Genomic DNA, 22,929 nt, shown 5'->3' with positions numbered 1-22,929 from the left:
TATATATATATATATACATAAAGTAATGGAATACTAAAGTAAAGGAAGACATTGATGAATTTATTCGATAAAATTTTCGTCAAAATTCGAACGACTTAATTAATATCGAGTGTGCGCTTTTCCGATGCTGGGCTGCTGTTGTGAGTACTGTCACATTCCAACTAGAGGTTATTTATGCCCTCGACACTTTCTTAGATTCCATCCAGCCTAAAAATATGAAGACTAATCGCACTTAAATGTGTAAAGAAGGATTTGTAAGTTAAGTCCTTAATTGCAGGCAAAGTACTAGTTTTCTGCTACGACACCTTTCCCCCCTTCAAACGGTCCCTGGAGATGGTACAAAGGTGCGAGTACGCAAAGACGTGAAGCGTCTAGAATTCTTCTTCTCTGTCCTTTTTCGCAATGAGCTTTTAACAGTTTTGTCTTCCTCTAATAGTGTGAAATTCTCATTAAGCTTTAACGACTGTTGCCAACTTTGAAGACGGCGGAATCCTACAGATCCTTAAAATGCAGACATATGCAAGGACTACATTTCATACGATATAGATAAAACAAACAGAATCAGATGCGAGTATTTAAACCCTTTATTTTGTCTCTCGTAAACCATAAAAAATATTTCCCCTTTCTTTTCATTTGTGGCCAACTCGGTTTACTCGAGAGGAACTATACAAAAAAAGCCTATGTTCATGTTTCAAGCAGTTAGCTACACCATTTTCCTCTATAACTTTATAAAAATAAAGACAAAGGAAAGATAACCTAAGAAGAAAGAAGACCCAGATGGTGCACAAGTCAGTAATAAAAAAAGCGATTATTTCCAAATATTTGCATTTCTTCAGAAGGAAATTAATACATCTATTTCTGATCAGTTTTATGGGGTAAGCGTGTATACAATCTATATTTAATTGAAGATAGTGTCAAACTGTCTGGAATTTGTAAACAATACACCGAAAACGAAACATACATTCTTTTGGACAGGTTTAATTTTTAATGAACTATAAACAGATGGTTAACAGTATCATGTTTTGATTACTTCATGTTCTATTAACATTTTTATTGAGGCTGATTTCTTTTATCGATTTATCATGAAGTGATACGACAAAAACTTTCACTCAAATGTTGGATTTAGTTTTATGAAATTACAAGTGATTTGTATTGTGGATATCGCATTGTAACGCTTTCTTTCTTTTATGCAAACATCTTTTAATCTATTTTACTACGTCATCTGGGTATAGCTGTTACGTTTGTTGTCTAAGTGATAGTATATATATGCAAGTGTGATATGCCTGCATCACCAATATTAACTCACGGAAAAAGAAAAAGAATTGCGAGGAAGATTTGATCTTTTACGCTAATATGCACACAAATTTGAAGTTCAACACGGAATTAAATGTTTTACGACACATGTCTACACACTTTAGATTGATTGTAATAACCAATGGTTACTTCATTCAATCAACCAGCCAATATGCTAATACTCAACTGCTCGTGTTCGCTTTGTGCAACGATCAAACAATGATATGTTACTGGATTTTAAAATCAAAGTATCAATCCCGTTTTCATCTTATTTTCCTTTGTATTTTTGTTCATATTCCTGTATATATATCTGAATCAAAAAAGGTTATTATCGGTTTTAACAATTTTTTTTTACTCTTTATCAATGTTTGAAATGAAATTTGACTATTCCAGCTAACAACGAATCGCCGCTGTTCATGATGCGAGTTTTGTATCGAATAGTATCGATAATTGACCAAAGATAACGACAAACGCTGCGAATAAAAATGAAATATCAAGGCCTATGCGTTGTTTTTTTTTTTTTTTTTTTTTTGGGCTTAAGTAGTAATTACGGTGTCCTATAACTGAAAGGAAATTGGCATAAACATTATCTTTCCTATATTTTAATCCATGAATTATACGTGCACATTGCGCATCGCGTTAAAACCACTTTGTTAACAGGTTCGCTCGGCTTACGAAATTTCATCATAAACGTTACTGAGCCGTGCCAACGCGCGTTTGTTCTACCAACATCACTAAAAAAAAACTCGCTAGCACCTTTTTCGTGTTATTCTCAACATTTCAGGCGAAACGCAAACATCGCTCCGGTCATCAGGTCCATTAGTTCGTCCTCCATTTTTTTGGGGGGGGAATAGAGATAGAAAAGACAAGATTTATTCGGTACAAGGTTTATCTAGCTCCCGTCCACGTTCTAGTTATTTTTTCACTCTGCGGAACTAGTGGATAATATATATAAGACAGTTAACCCGGTTCTTAAACAACAACATACATAAATCGTGAATTAAATGCATATCTTTAAAAAAAAAAGATTGCAGGGAAACAAAAAATTTGTTAAATTTTCCTTACTTCTGTTCCTCCCCCTCTTTTTGTTTTGTTAAATGGACGTATGGTGATGATTAATAAGCTTACAATTCGTCACCGAACATCTGTAAGGAATTTTGGAATTACGTCCCAACGGTAGTAGCCACTGCAGGCATAAAAGCCGCTACCGCTTCTCCACTATGCTAGCACCAAAATTGACTTTCACACCATTTTTTTTTATTTGGCTCGTCAAATTGAAAACGCAGAAAACACTCATTGTTAAGTATATCAGACTTAGATATTTAATGAAAACTTAAGATGAAAAAGATAATGATATGAGGTTATCAATAGATTTATTCTTCTTGAAATTTCTACAATATAATACCAGAAGCAACTTTTTCATTAAAACGTGTCAATTTTGAAAAAATACATACATCGAAATAAGTAATGATGTATGAGTTCTTAGAAGTCTTATCAGAGATAAGTTAAGAAAACTCAAGATTAGCCAGCTTTAGAATTTGTTTAACACTTCTTTTTTATGCTACAGCATTTGTTTCATCTACAAAGTAAGCAACTAATTCTTTAAGAAACAACTTTACTGACTCATTACGACGATCAGTCTTCACCTCTTTATCTTTATTTAATTTCTGAACCCATAAACAGACTACGACTCAAGCTGCAAACAATAGACTTTTGATTGTACATCATTTAATAATGCAAAAAAAAAAAGGCTGATAAATTCGTTGTAAATTAACTTCTTTTTTATTGTCCCTTTAGAGACTCTCCATCCAATTGACTATATTTTCATCCACCTGCCATCGTTTGGCCAATCTCTTCAACGGTCTCTGACTAACGATTCTAGCACCTTGGAGATGGCAGCGCACCTGCGACCTCCACCTATCCATTTCAATTCGACAGCATCATCTGATCGCAGATTGCTTCCCCATAGCATCAATATATATATATATATATATATATATATATATATATATATATATATATATAAATGAAAATCGTAATATATATATATATATATATAAATGAAAATCGTAATATATATATATATATATATATATATATATATATATATATATATATATATATATAAATATATATATATATATATATATAAATGAAAATCGTAAAATATATATATATATATATGAAAATCGTAAAATATATATATATATATATATATATATATATATATATATATATATATATATATATATATATATATATATATATATATATATATATATATATATATATATATCTTAAATGAACTGAACGTACTAATTTAACTCTACCATGACTAATACGGTTAATTTCTATGTATTGTTATGTTTAAAGAGAATTTTCGGCTATTTAAGTTAAGCAAAATTCGAGAACAACCACAAGTAGGATTTAATAAATCGACCCATCAACATAATCATGTACTTAAAACATTACGTACTAAGCACCAATTTGCTTTCTTGATCAATGACTCACAGTATAATGCTTTATGACGTCAGCAAGTAGGTGCTGGTTATATTCTATTTCACATATTAATGAGCATAGTATCGTCTTTAAGATGTTTTCAAACTCCGGGTGGGGGAAGGAGGGCTGGATTTTCCAATTTATTTTGCGATGAATATAGTAAGTAAACCACGCTCACCGTTCGATCAAACAGTAGCCACGGATACAAAATAGTTTGTAATATACTTTGTTTTCTTGTCCACATAAGTCAATGAGTTAAGGATGTTGTGTGCACTTTGTATACTTACCCATTCCGACTCCGGGAGCAGTACCTAATATCTCACTCAGAAACTAATCCTAGTCTTCCCCCCAAGTTGGAAAACTTTAGAGATATTGAAAGGCAGTGATGTCAACTTATCCATTGTCGTTATATAGGGCAGTTGTTTTGAAGAGTAATCTACTTTCGAAACAACGATAAACTAAATACCGAACAGAGAAGGGCAAAAAAAGCTACTACATGATTTTTAAGACCCAACGAGAACATATTATCTTTGCATCTAGCGAGAATGATGTAGTAGTTTTTAAAACCTGTTTTTCTTTGATTTTGATCAAGGACAAAAATCAAACGTATCGTTAGTCTCAAAGTTTACTTAGCTGCCATTGAGGGTAAACTACCCTGGCTTCCTGATTGATTCCCAATGTATGAGATTAAAATACACGTTATTAGATCCTCGGGCAGACTCCCTCTCCCCGGTGTTTCTTTAGAAATAGTCAGTTATTGGACGGAAATGATCTGATGACATAAGTCTACGTTCATTACGTTCATTGTGACTATTACATTTATTGATGAGGCATGTATTACATGAGGAAACAAATCGATAAATTCACGTTACCTTGATGGATGAAAAGTAGAGAAGTGATTTAAAATATATGAACACAAGCCACAGATGTAAATAGATGAACTGAAATGTAAAGCAAACATAAAATGTTTAATTGTGATCTGCTTGGAATGTTATCACAGATGTAGAATCGATGGACAAATTCTGAGTTGACCAACATTCAGCTTTCAAAGATTTTACATAGCGATTGCAAAAGGTATTGAAACGTTAAATTAACAACAAAAAAAGCACAAAAAGTAACTGTTTCTGATGACGTCATTCATTTTTTCTTCCATCTTTTAGGCTATTTGATTGACGCAGACAGTCAAATGAAGCACAATAATAATTAATCAAATGGAATGTGAAGGATCATTTTTTCCTCTTTATCTGATAGAGTGAAATATATTTACTAAATAGACTTCAAAATTAAGTTAGTAAAAAACAATTGCACTTAATAATTCTTTTATTATAAAAAGGCTCAATGTTATACTTTCATTAGATCATTAACTCAAAAATACCTGAAATAAATTTAAAAGATAAGATAATTTCATGTTTAAGATTAAAACGTGTCCGTATTCTATAACGGTCCATAAAATCATTGTTACATCTTTTATTTTATCAAAGCGTTCAACGGTGTATGTTCACTAGATCATTAATAAAATAATTGTTTCATATTTAAATTAAATGTCAAAACTTTGTTTTAATAACAATTTTGTTGGTTATGGGGATTTAAAATACAAATCATTATTCTATAAAAAAAAGTTTTTTTGCAATGTTACATTTTATGTTATATCTTGTGCAGTCAACATTGCATTCTGTATCACAAGTACAGCTAGATTAATCTGCATTTTGATATATAAAAAATGTTTCAATAGTACTAAATTCAAGTGCATTCATTATTAATGTTTAATTTTTAAGACAATGAAAGCATACGTTACTGTCTCATATGTCACACTCGAGAATGCCTTGAAAAATCACCAAAAAGGATTCGATATCACAAATACTATATAATTTGTAATGATGTTCTTTATTTACAAAAATATATGACCTCTACGTTATGATGGAAACTTGTCCTTGACGTTTCTAGACTGAAGTAAAATCATGAATATATTTTATCTTGTTAAAACTATACATGTCCTCCAAAACTGACTTCATCTATCGAAATACTACATAAAGTAAAAATAAAATAAAGTTCAATAAACTGTTTTGACCAATTTTAACTTTAAAATTTTGACGAATGTAACCCTTTCCCATTTGCGTCAAGTTTTCTCCCCCTTCTTACTTCCGCAGTCCAGATTTTTTGCTTCTAGGGGTTCACAGAAACACCTTATCAGTGATCGCTTGATTTATTGTCTTGTCTATACAAAAAAAAAAGGACTGGTTATGTTAAGTCTAATTATGAAATGTTCAAAGCTAGTCAGGTTTATTAGTTACCATAACAAACGGCGGCTGTTCCGTAGCTATATTCTACTTAGTGAGATTCCCAAAAATGACAAGGGTTTACAATTATTATTGCCATGGGCTATGGTAGGCAACTATGCTATCTGCTTGTGATCATTTATAGGCTCACCACCTTTGTCAAGCGTAATGGCTAGAAGGCACACTATACAGCGTATGGCAAAAATATCTATCTCAGACAAGGTATATATACCAACTTAGAAGACACTAGAAAAAGTACAAACTATAACTTATAGTTTCATTTTTTTTTACTTGTTATTTTTTTTTTTTTTTTGCGTTCAAAACACACCTTAAACTATAGAATGCCTCTCATAACAAAGGAAATTGTAGTTTAAGAACGATGAACGACGACAGATATTAGGTATTTCTTGGTTTCACAAATATTGGGTTTTTTTTTTCAAATAGAATAAAGTTATGCATGGTAGGGTAAGGCTTTAGCTTGACTAAGTCAATGAAAACCAGGCGCACGATTTTAATATTTGACAAATTTAACACTTTAAATTTTGGAAGAATTACATATTATATCAAAGATGACCGTTTTTATGTGATTCCTCTGTCTTCAGATGAAAGTTTCGTTAAGTTGAAATATACAAGCAACCATACCGAATTGTTTTTGTGTTGTATCTTTCAAAACTGATCGAAAATAATATTTTCAAATCATTTTTAAGTCGTTATGATGGGATGATGATTATTCGAAAAACATCACATCAGCTGTTTACGTAAACATCAAAATTCTGATATAAAATAAAATATGAATATGATTTTATCTCACAGCCGACAGGCAAACTGTTCAGGTTTAAGAGCTTAAAAGTTGATTGTTTAAATATATAAGTTGATGTGAATGTTTGACATTGTTGATTTTTGGTAACCATTTTTCTTATATATGTAATCCACATCGCCATTAAGCATTATAATATATTTCAAATCTTTCACTCTCATTTCATTAAATATATGAAACATTAATTCAGTTCCGAATATATGACACTGAAGTTACAAGCAATTTTCTCGCCAGTCGCACTTATGATGTCACTCTGCGCATGTCCAAAGGCCACAAAGAAACATCTCTTTCGTCGAGAGAAATTCATATCCTGAATTTAAGACAAGTAGAATATAAATTTTCTTGTAATTTGTATCTAGTTACAGAGGACTTGTGAGTGAAAAGAGTCTTAAAACTGAAGACATTTACAACTTTTAGAGCTAATTCGTAATAGATTTTCAGTACAATTTAATGTTTTTAAAGTCCGAGACGAGAGAAAAACTCATGGGGGTTCTGCAATGACTATGTTTCCTTTAAGCTTTCAATAAGATATTTCTACTTTAACTGTTAAAATAAAATCTGAACATCTGTACATGTTGATTAAACAGTACATATTAATTGTCATAACACACGTTAATTTAGAAAGAACCACGTTAACGTGTTCTTTGCTACTTTACCGTATTAAATGTCACACACTAATCTTAATAATGTAATAAGCTTATTATCTAGAATCTGTCAGTGCTATGTCAAATGCAGGTTATTTTCTTAAGACGTCAAAAAGCGTCGGGAATTCAATAAAACATAATCGGCATGACTTTCTACTTGTGAAATTTCCTCTGTGATCTGTCAATTTTCTTTAAACAAGAAGAAGTAAACCATTATTGACAGTGTTTTGCCATCTTAAAGTTCCGTTACTCTTTAAAAAGTATTAGAAAAGTACGGAAACTAACTGATAAATTTGACACTTCAAGAAATGACCAATTATTAACAGGGACAGGATGGTGTTAAACACCACACCAGCGACTGGATTTAAGTAATGATATGCCAAATACATATCTTGAATTTACCGTTTTCTCGCTAGCTTAATTAACATTCACAACCATACCAATCAATTGGTTGATTATGCATCTCCTATCGGCATTATTTATAATATCATGTCAATTTACGGTTTTTCCTAAACGCCCCAAGATGTCTTCTATTTACGCCATTATGGCGCGAAATATCCACGCAGTGGTGTTGTGTTTGGCCTACGAAGCCGCCCGAAGCCTCCCTAGACTGCCTCGAACTTCAAGTATTTCAGGAGAAAAAGGTGGCGAAGACTAATCAGGTGCGGAGCAAGAAAGGTGGTAAAGAACAACACCAATACCATCATGACATGCCTCAACGAACTCTTACTTCCATTTAGCTGAAATGTCTACCAAAGTTTCCATTATCGCCCTTTTTTCGTCCTATATATATATATATATATATATATATATATATATATATATATATATATATATATATATATATATATATATATATATATATATATAAACATATATATCAGCTTTAATTCTCGTCCTTTTCGTCCTTGTATTTTCGTCTTTTACACCCTTCAATGTTACTTCGACATTCTAAGAGTTATATCTAAAGTAGAGAGCAACACAGCAGGGAAAACGATGCAATTGGAAACATTTTTCGCAGAGCATATAGAAGCTATATATAGAGAAATGTATGATTGGACAAGGATAACATCAAATGTGAAGAAAGAATTAGATCATATTCAATCAAATAAATTTGCATTTAAGTTGCCAGGAAGAAAAAGAACTCATCAATAGCCAATGTCCTATCTTAATGTGACCCCATCGATTGAGACACAGGTGTACAATTACTTTCAAAGAGCTGCTCTAGGTAACACACTTTTTTTATTTTGGTGGGGCGAGGATGGGGCGAGGTGAGTCGAGGATGGGAGAGGTGATGGTACAAACGTATCATAACACGATGGATATATTTTCAAATGGGCTTGTAACGCTTTACTAGCCGGGTAATGAATTGCGTTCAGATAGTTTCTAACTTATTGATCAGTACTGCAACTTTACAAATACAACCATGAAGCAACAAGAGACAGTTCACTGTTTTGATATTTCTGTGCGTACACAACATGACACTATTCTCGTTTCTTTCTTTCATTGTTCTTATGTCCGTCTGGTAATATTTATCTATCTGTGAATATGTTATAGTTAGCTTCTTTTTTTGTTATAATTTATCCATCTGGCATTCGTTATGATTGATTAATCTTACGGATTGGTTGGCTCTAACAGCATGCTAGTTTTGAGAGCATGCATAACGACAACACTCCAAATTTCATTTTGCAATGAAGCCTTTACTAATATCACCCCTTACACCCCCCCCCCCTTACAGTGCCGTAGTTGTGTTGAACTTATTAACTAACATTTGTTATCATTTTAGCGAAAGACTTTGATGCTGGCAAATACTTGTGACTTTTTCGTCATAAAAACCAATTGGCATATTTTCACATCATAAAAATGCCTTAGTTCAACAAAGTTATACTTATTACAAAATAGTCTAGTCTATGTGTTCTGATAAAAAGAAGGAAAGACTCTTGATTAGCTTAAAGCTATCGCAATGTTTTGCTGACACAATGGTTTAAATTTATTCATAGCCTGGTTACAACCAGTTGGCGAGGCCAGGGGCTGTTGTAAATAGACGAAGTCATTCTTAATCTAGTATCATTAAACGAATGAATTCAGTAAATCTAATTTCTGTAATTGATTGGAGTGACAAAGTCAATTCTGTCCCTTTTCATTCTAATTGAATTAATCCGTGTAGTCTCGGGTGGCATAAGCGACCTTGGTTAAGCCGCCCATTTCTAAACGCTTTGCACCGTGGCTGTTTTTACTGCTAGCTTCAACTCGCCGTCTTATGCAAACAACCCGCCGCGGATCTTCCGCGCGACGCACGACTGAAAGTGCGCACCTCAATAGTTAAACAAAACCTTGCTGCCTGAATGAATGCTAACTTAATTTGGTTTCCCTTAGTCCCCATATGGAAACTCTGCGCCATAACTACATTAAAAAGTGACAAGTTACAAGTTGTGTAATTCTCGTCGTCGATGAAAAAGGGTGATTAAGTTAAGGGTACCGCTGGCTGGCTGGCTAGGCCGTATCCATATACATAGGCTGATTAGGGCCACTAGTAAAATAAATCGAGAAGTGGTATACATGTCGTTGGGAATGGAAGTTAAAATCGTTCAAGTGGATATATTACTGACCACCCGTTGAGAAATATAGTTTTCTCTTTCCTTGCAGTAAATCAAATTCTACGAAACAAATTAAACTACAGAGCACGAAACTATACATACAAATAAAATCATTTTCTTGTGCGCCTAAACTTTCACTTAAAACCAATGAAGCATAGATATTGCCTTGAGAGAGTTTACTGTTAAAAAATATTTCTTCCTTTCTATTCTCTCTCTCTCTCTCTTTTCATTTAAGATGGGTAAATTTTGATATAACTTAAAGAAAATTTAGAGACTTATTCCGGGTACCAGAGAGAAGCGAAGTGGATAAAAGTACGCCTAGTTGGCTTCCGTTATAGTATTATCCAATTACGTGGGTATGATATGTAGGTTTGTAAATTGAAACTGTCGGTATTATATGACGAAAACAGCATTTATCATTCATTTCTTTCAATATCCAATAACGTAAACGAGCTGGAATGTCAAATCTGATATACGCTTTTACCGTCACGAATTGCTATGGAAAGATGGCTGATAAGATTACTTTTATACGGTAAGTAAAAAATCGAAATATCGAAAAGTGAAGAAAACTGATGGGAAACGTAAAACAAATGTATTACTTATTTAAAGACAAATCCAAGAAGGAAGCACAAAGGGAGGAAAAAGTAAAGAAAAAAGAAGTAAAAACAAACTAACACAGAAAGAATGACTGTTACGAAAAATAATTCTCCTCGTTTCATTCGATTTTATACCTAAAACAAATTTCTACAAATCTTGCAAAAAAAAAAAAATGAAAGTTGAAACCTGAATTGTATAACTCATTGCTAATCTAAATCTGCTGTTTTTCTTTACAAGAAGAAAATATCTAAGTAAGATGATATGAGAAACGTTAATGTGTAAGCCCGTTGACAAGCATACTTTTAAAAATTTCATAAAAGACTTTCCTTTTCTTTTTATGTGAAAGTTAAAATCATTTAATCCAATCGACTTACTTCTTACCCCTTATATAGTTGTTTTCTTCATATATTTGATTGTTAAACTGACTACTCGTATCCAAGTCATATCGCTCTTTTCATGTTATATAATTTATTGAATAATATTCATGAGAGCTTTAATTAGGTTTAAAGTGAGAAACCAAAGATCTTGGCATACTTTTTTTTCTTTCTTTCAAGATCGATATGTTTCTCAGCTAAAGTCAGCCGAGACGCGTACGTTGATTCTATTAACTCACTTTGATAGAAAACAAAGCATTGAGATAATATACATGTGACCAACCATGGTATCCCAGGCTAGTGTAATCAAATTAATGTAAACAAGTCAACATTGTGACGCTTTAGCCCGATTACATGGATTTACACAGATGTACAGATCTAGTTTTGAAGTATGTTTTTCGCGTAATTATTAAATTACATTTATTAGGTCGAAAACTCCATCTTAGGGTCTATGCGAAAAAGGAGAGCAAATGAATTAAAGAATGGTATATGGAATAGTGTGATTGTGCCCTCACTTAGTCGGTTACAGCGAAGTGGAAATTTATCACAGACTACTTGGTTGGTTGATTTTGACATCTGTTTAGTTTCAAATTTTATTTAATTAAATGAAGAAAAAAATGTGATACAGCAAAATGAAAATAATAATCATGATAATAATAATAATAATAATAGTATTAATAATCTGTGTTTACAATGATTCTAATAACGACACAAGTGGTAAAAATAATATATATGGGAGAAGTCAGGTATATTAGAAGTTACCAGAGAGCATTTTTGTAAACTAACTTAATGTAATTTTTTACGAAAACAAATAAAAAAACAGTTGGTTATATTTGATGACTAAATTACATAAAATGTATAAATATAGGCTTTGTGTAAACATTTAAACACAGCAAATGAACAAATGCAAGGGAGCATTTATTCAGACAGTTAAATGACGATTCGTCTTAACATGTTTACGACAACAAGTTTTTTTTAATTCTTTTTGCACTCATGTATGGGTCAGGTGTCAAGATAAATAATTTTTCTTCAAAGTAACAACGTTACTCACGAAAATTGACACTTGACAATTGACAAATTGACAATAGCAATGTAACCAAAGTTTGTACACAAGTGCATTTTACACAGTAAAGGTATCTAATTTGTTTACATGTTATGAGCTCTTTTAGGGTTATATTACAGTAAATCCCGTTAAAGACAGAATTGGAATTCGAAGATTCGAGCATACAATTTAGAAATTCTAAATTATTCTGATGTGCTAAGTAAATAGCAACATTTTCTGTCTCAAATCTTTATTGATAAAGTACAACATATGTACAGAGGTGAGATTAACTTTATAAATCTATATTTGACATTGAACTGATTTATTTTTTAGGCACTGACACAGAATTGTTTTCTATTTCGACCAGCATATATTATTGAATTAAATAGGGAATATACCTTTTTGTAATATATTCCACAATTGGACATTTGTTCAAAATAGTTCACTAAACACTCTCGCACACTTTGATGTACAATTTTAATCACATATATGTCACAAATCTTACATTGTGGTCCCTTGTGACAATATTTGAAATAATACACAAGTAGTAGAGGTAAAACTAATGAAAAGCGTTGGTATGGGTATTTAAAGTATCGATAGCATGTCGGCGATTGATTAAAATCAACTATAAAGAAACTGCTTTAAATGACTATGAATGGCACATGGGCGGAACTTGCCGTTCGAGAAGGCTTACAACAACAATCCTGTGCCCTATTTCTATACAAAGAAAAGAGGAAGGAAGTAGATCCGCGAAATAATATGATAACAGAAACCACAATTAAACCCTATGACGCACCCATTGGTTACTCTAGTATGCACGTATACCCGTCTGGCTCCAGCTATTAAATATTCATTTCAAGTTTCCTTTGAAAATCAGACTACCTGAAAATGACCTAACAAAAGAATATAAACATTGCATAGAATATTCCGCCATAAACCAGCAAGGTACCATTGTTCGATTCACAGAGGTTTTCAGTTTTGTGTCAATAACGTGGATAGGTGGGAACAAACTCAGCCTAACACGCACGGCCTTCGGAACAGATCATCCACATAATTCATCTATTGTCAAATGGCGTCGTAGACTCATATAGTGCCCGCCTGATTTCCACTTCACAACAATGACTGCACAATGGCACCCTACGTGCACCATTGTTAGACCCCGTCGTACCCATCCCAGCACCGTTACTGTAAAAACTAACTCATAATCGGGGACAACAATAGATTTCTGCTCGGGTATATTATGTGAAGGCATGCGACGGAAGGTTTCAACCTATTAAAATCCTGAATGGACTTTTCTTTTTTTTATCGCTGTTGTATATACTCATAGCTAATAAGCGAAGGGAGGTATTAGCTATATATGCACCTGATTGACCGGAAAGAATACAAAGAGGGTATAAAACTGAGATTGTTTGGAAGCCCATTGTGTGGTCCATAGCCAAGGTGGTACATGGCATAGCTTACATGACAGATTCGAGTAAATTTGGAAGTATATATTTGTATATAGTGTTATAGTGTTGAAGCTGTATAAATCAATTACAGAGCTTTTTTTTTCAATTCTAGCATTACAGAGTACAAGACACATAAGGAATATTACCACTGGTTCTGTCGATATTGAAATGCGTGCACGATGGGATATATGGTATAATACAACACAAGGAAGAGAGGGTGGCATCACCATATCGTGGAAAATATATCAATCATATATCATGTTTAATTATTAACGTTAAAAGTTGTTTCAGTTCATTGTTGTCGAGTAGGGTATGGTCAGAACCACCTTGAGGGATTAATGTTGTCATGGTGACAACAGTGTACCATTGTACCTTATAGACCAACTGTACAAGACCAACATTTGGTGTTGTAAGCATATATAGGCCTACGTAATCAATCGAATGATTAATTGGCAATCGATTTTTTTTGTAATCCATCCAATAAATTCAATTGAATATCTCTTTCTGCTGGTAACCTTTCCTTCAAGGATTTTTGAAACTGTATTTCATTATTATTTTTTCCCCTCCTGAAAATACCTGGTAAAATTATTGTTCGATCGGTCTGAAAGCAGGTTACAAATACTGCTTGAAATATTTATCGAAGTTACCTCGCAGTACTTTAGTTATGTCAAACGAATTAGGTCGTGTAAAGTCATCGCTTTATTTGCATTAGGGTATACGTTAAGAATATAACCAAAGGGCGTTTACTAGATATTTCCACACACAAAAAAAAACCCCGCATTGTTACAGGACTAAAGAGATTTTGTGACAAGTAACGTATTGTAAAACTTACGTTATCCAGCTTACTTTGTTCCTAAATCTAGGTCAATTAAACTTTCCTTTATTTATATAAGCCATTGCTGCTTTAGCAACAGGTAAATTCGTGCTCATGAGATAAACAAATTGAAATATGGCCTTAAAAGGCATATTTGGCAGACAACTATATAGCACAAAGTTCTTCCATTGAAGAATACCAAGTAGCCCTGTAGTCATGTACAGTTCATTTTATACAACATAAAAAAAAAACATATACTTTGAACTATATCAATTTATTAAAAATTGGGCTGAAATCTTTAAAAAAAAACAAGAACAAGTTTTTAACCAGGATCAAGTTCTAAATGCAACGAGTTCTTGAAAGTATACTTTTGTGATCATCCTGTTGGTTTTTCATACAGACGTGACTATGTACGAGACAAATGGTCTTTTAAAAACAAATCGGCAAAGACCATTAGCATAAAGAACTTCCAGTGGTCAGGTGTAAGTAGTTTGTTATTACTCTCTGCTGCTATTCAAGGGCTACAATTCTTTTTAATCCAATTAACGTCAATGATTATGGTGCTGTTATGTTATAATTACCTGTGTCATCTGTCTCTTGTAATTGTATAGATGTAAATGAAGCGCAAAGTGATGGTTTAATTTTTTTTATATCAATAATCTTTGTCATAAATCTAGTCTATATTACTATTTCTATGGTACTTTGCATATACTTATTGTATTGTACGGTACCGTATACCTTGTAGGTTCTTTGATTCGAACATATCATTTATGTAATTAAAGGCTAATATATAATATATATATATATATATATATTATTGTTATAATGTTGTACATCGGGAAGTTATCTTTTCGATATCGTAACATTTGTTTCAACTCAATTTTTGTTGTAACAAAATTGTAATCAATAATAAAATAACAAGCTAAACGAGCCTTGGGATGAACCCACAGAAATCAATACAAAGCGTTGTTAACGTGGGCCCTCCATAACATAAAAGAAAAACGTAAAGTATACTTATCAAAACAAGACAAGACAAAACAACACAAGAAAAGAACAGATGAACACAACTACAACAGGTGATGATTTCAGGATTTTGTTTCCTCTGAACGGTGGAGCCAATTTGTGTAGCAAATGTATTTTAAGTGTTACTGATATAACTTGCCTCACAAATAATTTACTAAATTTACCCTACGACAAGTTTAGCTTTTCAGTATGTAAACATTTTACAATTGTCGGAAAACTTAAAGAGTACAAAACAAAAGAAGAACATTGGAGTTGTTGTAACACGCATCGTGGGAACAAATTGAGGCACCCGGTGAAAGGAGCTTTGTGTTCCCAAATTTTGAAGCGATAAATGTATAGCATAATATTTTAAATGGGCATAAAAGGTTCTATTGTGAACTGCGTTCCAATTTTCACACGGTTGTCACTAGTAAAATATTTGAATCAATTATGATATATATATATATATATATATATATATATATATATATATATATATATATATATATATATATATATATATATATATATATATATATATATATATATATATATATATATATATATATATATATATATATATATATATATTGGAGTTATGACTGTTTTATTATTTCGACCGAGACAACTGTTTGGCATAAATTGTCCTGATCTGTTGTAACCACGATTCTGTTCATGAGGTTAATTGGTTTTTCATCTTTCTTTTTTTGTGGTTAAGTCAGATGAGCTTGGTAAAGAATAATAATAAATAATAACATAATAACAACAGAGAACAGTCGTGTCACTAAAAGAAGTAGGCATGTATCTGATCGTGTCACACACACATTATCATATCCGCAAGAGTATACCGGAACAGCGGTGGCACGGTAATGTCCGCTCTTTAAGATTTAAGAAGAAGGTACTTCAACTTTGTGATTAATGTAGTTCGAATGATTAATGCATGATTTAGGAATATATGAGTAATTCAATGATTAATTAAGAATAACGAGGAAATTAACAAAGGGGCAAGTAGATTGCACACAATAGGCTAATTAATGATATTTTTTTTTAAACAAGTCAAAGACAACGCTTTCGTATTATGCTCATGAGCTTGGTTACTAAATTATTTTTGATTTTAACCCACGTCAGTGTGTCAGAGTTTAACTAGAGTATTTCTCATAACCAGCTGCGTGTATAACTTAACAATATGTGCACATTTAGAACATTTCAACAATATATCGAATGCCTTTCATTTCCGTGGACAAGAATTTAAAAAAAAAAAAACATTTCTCTGAAGAAAAAATAAACAGGATAGAAAGACCGATAAATTAGTGACTTAAATCAATTGAATTAACCCACACAAAAAAATTATACAACTTTCTAAAATGTGCTAAAAAATGTGTTTTTTTCTTAAAGTTGAGCAGAAAAATGAAAAATGATATTCATGATCTTTTGGTCATGCAGAGGAAAGTTTGTCTTATGTGTTTTCGAGTAATGCTACCTGGTTTCAATCGTATCGTGCCCAGAACATATAAGTACACATGATAGCAGACAAAATGCCATTTTAAAAGTCGACTTTGTTACCAATTTCAAGAACAAGAATTAACCCACATAATGTTTGTATACATCAAAGCTATTTACAGTAGAGGTGCAACCGGTTATCTATGCATTTGCGCAACCCTTGCTCGACCCTATGCCTCTTCTTATCCCATTATTATACCATGATTTAACTTTAACTCCCATTATCCAACGGCAAGAAATAGATAATACCTCGTTATTCAAATAGCGTTACCTGATAATGTCCCGTTACCTCCCTCCATTCAATAATCTACCGTTTTCTCACCATCTAAGCCCCCAAATCGTTCAATACATCGTCCATTTACCCGCTAGGGGGGTTATTTCCTTGTTACATGGGTCATACCGCCTTACAACAAAGGCCCGACTTACTTACTTTAAACCCCTTCTTGAATAAACAACCAACAGAGAAAGGCGGGTAATTAGCGCTCAACAAAGTTGCCTCTTCGATTTTGCAGGCCTAAAACACTTTGCTTAAAATGAGTTGATCTAAAGACGTTTTCTTTTGAGTACAATAGGAGGATTTATTTTTAACAGCAGAGGAAGAGGTAAAAGAACCGTTTGATAAAAGAGGAAATTAATTCGATGCCGCCAATAAAGAATAGATTGTTGCTCCTTTCAAGTCTTCGACATCAATTGTAAAAACTGCTATGGTGGAAAATTGAAAATCGGTGTTAGAAAGTAAAGAGCTTAGCACGTTATGGAACCAGTAAACGTTCCAAGGTTTCCTATTATAAGGTACAGATAGAGAGAGAAAAACGCAACAAGACTTCACATACACCGCGAATACACCGCGAGGATTTTTACTTTTCCCTTTTAAAAAAAAAAAGAAACTGGAGCACCAAAACAAGAAAAGTAACTGCATAAAAAGCCTGATTTTTTTATACAGAGTAAACGTGTCGCCGAGAATTCAATAAATATTATAGGACATCGTTTTTTGAAAGCAAATCAGTGACAACATACGACGTTCGTAACTGTCCAATATAAGCAAAATGATTTTGATCTGTGCTTTAGGCTTTACATCTGGTAATATGATTAAGGAGGCAATAGTCATACCATATTTGCATAAATTATTTACAAACTTTTTCGAATTGTCATGTTTTTGCATCCAGAAAACAAGCATTCCATTTTTGTTTGTTATTGTTCCAATGATCTCGTTTAAACGTTTTCATTATTTCTGAAGATTATTCGAAATTCAAATCACAATTCGTTTGATAACTACAATTAAGTGGAAATTCGATCCACCAAATTTATAAGGTAAAACTTCAAATTCAAATATTTGATAACAGAATATTTTCCTCATATTATCAGTGGATAAGCAGTTTGCTAACAGTTTTATTTTATTTTAAATTATTTGATAACAGAATATTTTCCTCAAATTATCTTTCGTTGTAAGTTTTAAATCAAATCATTATAAATAATTTACTCTGTCAAGTTTATCCACCAATTTCTTATACCACGTTTTGTGCATTAGTCTCACAGTGAATTTTGATACCACGCAAAACATATCTCGATATCTAAATTTTTACCACAAAAAAAAAGATGAAAAATTCTGTTCTTTCGATTGTTTATCAATATTCTACAAACCAATTTTACAAAAGATGATTAAAAACTAACCCCATACAGTAAAAATAAATTATACCAGTCGAAAGATTCCCCCGTATTTTTACAGACAGTTGTTTGTTTACATTCCATGCAGAATTGATTCTAGAGTGGTAACAGATCTTAAGTGATATACCAAAGGTCAATACTAAATCAACTTGTAGCAAAGTGTTGAAATATACACCACACTTATCACTCCCTCCTTCTAAATAGATTAGCACTCAAAATTAGATCCTTAAATGTGACAAAAATAAACAACCAAAATACACTTTTTACGCGACCGTACAAAAGGTGTACAGCAAACGCGCCGAGCGGCATGCATATATATATACCAGGGCCGGTAGACCTATCATTGTGGACGAACAAACGTTCTGGCCAAAAATCAATATTTCTGTGTTGATTTTAATGCATTGCTAATTTACTCGAGAGATTGATTTCTTTGATACCATCGGCTCAATCTAACGAGGTGTGAGCTAGCCCAGCCCTTCACTTGATAATTAACAAAACCTTTTTTCTGCAGGCCGAAGACGGCGAGAACTACTCTGGACAATTTATTATGTATATAAATGGTATATTGTGTTCATTTAACGCACCTTGAACAAAGTTTAAACAACAATTGTGATTCATTTTATAGCTTGAATGTAAATATCATCAAACTCTCATGATCAAGAGGGGTTGGGACAGGGGGTGATGAAGGGTGCGAACATGTTGTACTGGGAGGGTGACGACGATTATATGATAAAACTATAAAATGGATGGCGGGGGGGGGGTGGTGGGGGAGGAGGAGGGTTGTAGTTAGTTAGTTAGTCAAGAAATAGGTAACCAGTCCAATAAAACTGCCTGTTTACTAAACATATAAATAACGAATATTTCAAAGCGCCATTCGTGTTTACGTACGTATGATAAATAAATATTCGTGTTTACCTCGGTATGGTAAATATATATATATATATATATTTGACAAACAATCTTTGGTCAGGTTAATTTATGTTATTATGTGGGATTTAAAAACGACAACATAAACAGCGACAACAACAAATATATATTTCCTTACCTGCCGGCTTTGGTGATTATCATTTCTGTTCCAATTTCATGAAACTTCTGCCAGAGTTCTCTTCCTTCTAGAGTGACTTTAATATCTTTTGTTGCGGGGTTGTTCGAACCCCCTGCTACTCCAGTTGAGAGATCTGGTGGCCTCATCCCAGCGCAGGCTGCGGCCATCATTTGTTGGGTAGCAGCTGCATGGGCTACGCTGCTGTGATCCGTTGGAGTAGGACATGATAACGGAGTAAAATCTCCAAAATGGCTGCTACGATCTATTTAGATAGTAATCGGGAAAAGAAGGACAAAACCTCACATATGTTATTTACTTCACGGGTTTATAAATTAGATTGACAAAATAGAAATCAATACATGTGTTTATTTCATATGTTAATACATTACAAGGTCTTAATTCAGAAGTCTTGTGTCAATTGTTAAATTATCTAATAAAATTAAATATTACTTAATATAAGCCTACTATTTCATAAAAGGCCAATGTTACTGCAAATATATTAATAAGGCTATAGTAACTAAAATTTATGTTTATCTCGGCGGTTCTAAAACAAAACAGTATAATGTAAACAAGGCGGGTAATGTACATCTATTTGTAAACAATCGTTGTAATATCGCATTTATTTATTAAGTAATATGTAAGAAGGTTTATATATATGTATATTCTATTACAAGACTTAAACTTCGGGGAATCAATCATGTGGGTTAGTTTCGATTAATTCAATGTTTGTTTTGTTTTAAGGATAGGCTTATCACTCGAATTGGTTCACACCTCGTCAGTGCATTTACTAAGTATATCTAGGACTCCATGGACAATGGACAGTTTGGTTATCTGTTCACGCATGATTCGTATAGCTTTAACGTTCTTAATATAAGTTTTAAATTTTTAATAACTTTGGGTTTTTTCCTATAGTTAAATTATACGCATTATGTATTTAATCATGCGAAAACGTTGTTTACACACTATTATATTGATTACCACAGTTTATAAGTACCGGTAGTTTATTAACGACAATCCCCTCTTGTAAATTTATCTTTTGCCCCTAATTTTCCTGACATTGAAACATTGGAATAGTTAAATGTAAGACGAAATTTAAGGCGAAAGGGACTATTTATAATGTTGTAATGAATATCCAAAATTCCCTTCACGTTATTAATATTAAAAAGGAGAAAACTTCAATTTTGCATGAAGATTTAATGATGAATTTAGTAACGCCAACATTTACCACATATCTAGAGCCTATGCACTTGTTTTTTTTCACAAGAATCCGGTTGTAATGTATAGTATTAGTGTAATATGTGTTATTATGTTGATACCACCACCGCAATGTAAAAATTTACCAACCGAGGCCACTTGCTGGCGTGTTAGGATTTCTCGCTACACGTTGGTGCAATGAAACTTATCACGTAAACACTGTTTCGGAATATAGGGTGTTTATTTATACACTTTTGCAGCGGTGTTAATATTTGTTGAACAACAAGTAAAGGTACTATTTACACGAAACAAAATTATCTTGATTGAAAGTTTGCCATAATGTTTTACTTATATTAACGTCTAACTCGAACGATAGTTCAAATGTCATTTAACCTAAATGCAAGCGAACATAATATCGATCAAGGGAGCTTTTGAAAGGTATTTATTCTTCTTAGTTATTAATTTAGAATGGTTTTGCGATTCCTTTTTTTTTTTTACCTTTGATGAGAATTATTTACATGTTATGATGCGTTTTGGAAAAATACAAAGTTGACAAAAAAAAACTGTATTTTAAGGAAACTAATATATAAGAAAACTAAATAAGAAAGTAAAAATTAAACATAGCTCGCAATTTTTAGTTTTAGTTCACTGTAATATTATAACTGCTTTTTGGTTTTTATGTGTGTATTTAGTTTTGAATATTTTGTTTTGAATACATAAAACGCTAAAGGCACAAAAATGCCACATATACTTACCAGGAAATCCTAAGTTATGTGGCGCAGATTGCATATAGGTTCCTGGATAAGCGAAGCTCCTAGGTGCAGGCGAAGGCACGATGCCGTTCAAGGCAAAGGCGTGTGCCCTGGCCGCTCGTTGCCCTAAGTAATCATCCCCACTATCGTACATCATGGTTCACAGTTCCGCGAAATGACAAGTAAAAATTGACTCGACGGGGGAGAAATTTCACGTCGAGGGTGGAATTTTTTTTATCCCAAAGATTTACACGTATAGACGAAAAGCAGTGATTTTTTCACGTTGAGCTTGTCTTGACACCAATGGTTAAGAGCCTTCCACCGAAGACGAAACGAATTAAACCCGGCGAAATCGAATTCTGGGTGAGGAATACGTCAGGTTTGGGCAAGCCTCTTAGTTTCGACACCTTATGTTGTTGAGGCGCGTTTGTCCGTGGCAGTAATGTCTGGGTATATAACAATCCAGCAGAGAGCAATGTTAACCAGTCTTCACAATACGCTTTACTCTGTATCTTTGAACGTAATGTTGTTTTTTTTTGGGTTCCTTCTTCAAGAAATCCCTTCCGTGTGATCGGGTTAACCAAAGCACCCTTTACTAGTGTATGATCAATGTAGCGTTTCATACACACTTAGCAGAACTTTGCAAAATACTTTTCTCAACTCTTCTTATCCAAAAAACACCGATATGTCAACGGGCCAATACTCGCGGCAACAATTAAACTACCATTATTCCTGCCCAAGATCCAACACGCGCTTGGGTCTTTCAGCCGTAACGCACTACTCGCTATTGGCAGTTCCGGACGTCAGTCACCGTACTTCAAGCCACGCCCACTTCGATCGCTTAGTTTAATGAAATAAAAGTTTTTTAGACTTTGGCGTTGATCAAACGTTGTTATATTAGCAGAAACATTAAAGAAATAGAGAGAGTGAGAGAGTGCGTGCATGGTCACCGTATATAGGCAGACTTAACTTGTTGTAGTAGAGTAACGGTATAGGCTTCAACAGAGATTTGGTAAGATATTTGGCAACATCTCACTGTATAGTCAAAAATGAAACCGCTTTTTTCATGGGTGACTGAGTAACCGTGACTAAGTAATCGAAAGAGGTTAACGAATCTTTTGACACTTTTTTACTTGAAAAGTTGGCTTCTTTGTAAAAGTCGTGTAGTTACGAACTCCTACGACAAAAGGCATCGTTTAAATCAAATAAATAAGAAAGGAATATTTAAACAAAACTAACCACGACGCCAAAAACTATATCCAGTGTTTTCGATAGTTGCTGTATGTGTACAGTATACATGGTCGTTCTATAAGGAAGTACATTTATATACGATACAACAGTTATTCTTTAACGGAAAACTCCCAGAATCA

General features: G+C 33.1%; 1 protein-coding gene across 1 annotated transcript in view; it reads right to left on the bottom strand.

The window, feature by feature from the left end:
* Nucleotides 1–22,565, bottom strand: part of LOC139981109 (uncharacterized) — a 51,623-nt gene extending 29,058 nt beyond the window's left edge. Inside the window, exons 1-2 of the mRNA XM_071993290.1 lie at nucleotides 21,563–22,565; nucleotides 19,614–19,875 (exon numbers count right to left, since the gene is read on the bottom strand). Of these exons, the coding sequence (XP_071849391.1) occupies nucleotides 19,614–19,875; nucleotides 21,563–21,716 (416 nt within the window). The 5' untranslated portion in view covers nucleotides 21,717–22,565. The remainder of the gene's footprint in view (nucleotides 1–19,613; nucleotides 19,876–21,562) is intronic.
* Between the last annotated feature and the right edge of the window lie 364 nt (nucleotides 22,566–22,929).

The sequence above is a fragment of the Apostichopus japonicus genome, chromosome 15 (genome assembly GCF_037975245.1).
Source record: "Apostichopus japonicus isolate 1M-3 chromosome 15, ASM3797524v1, whole genome shotgun sequence".
Classification (NCBI taxonomy): domain Eukaryota; kingdom Metazoa; phylum Echinodermata; class Holothuroidea; order Aspidochirotida; family Stichopodidae; genus Apostichopus; species Apostichopus japonicus.
Note: the sequence above shows the minus strand (reverse complement) of the source record. Positions and strands in the feature narration are given on the sequence as shown.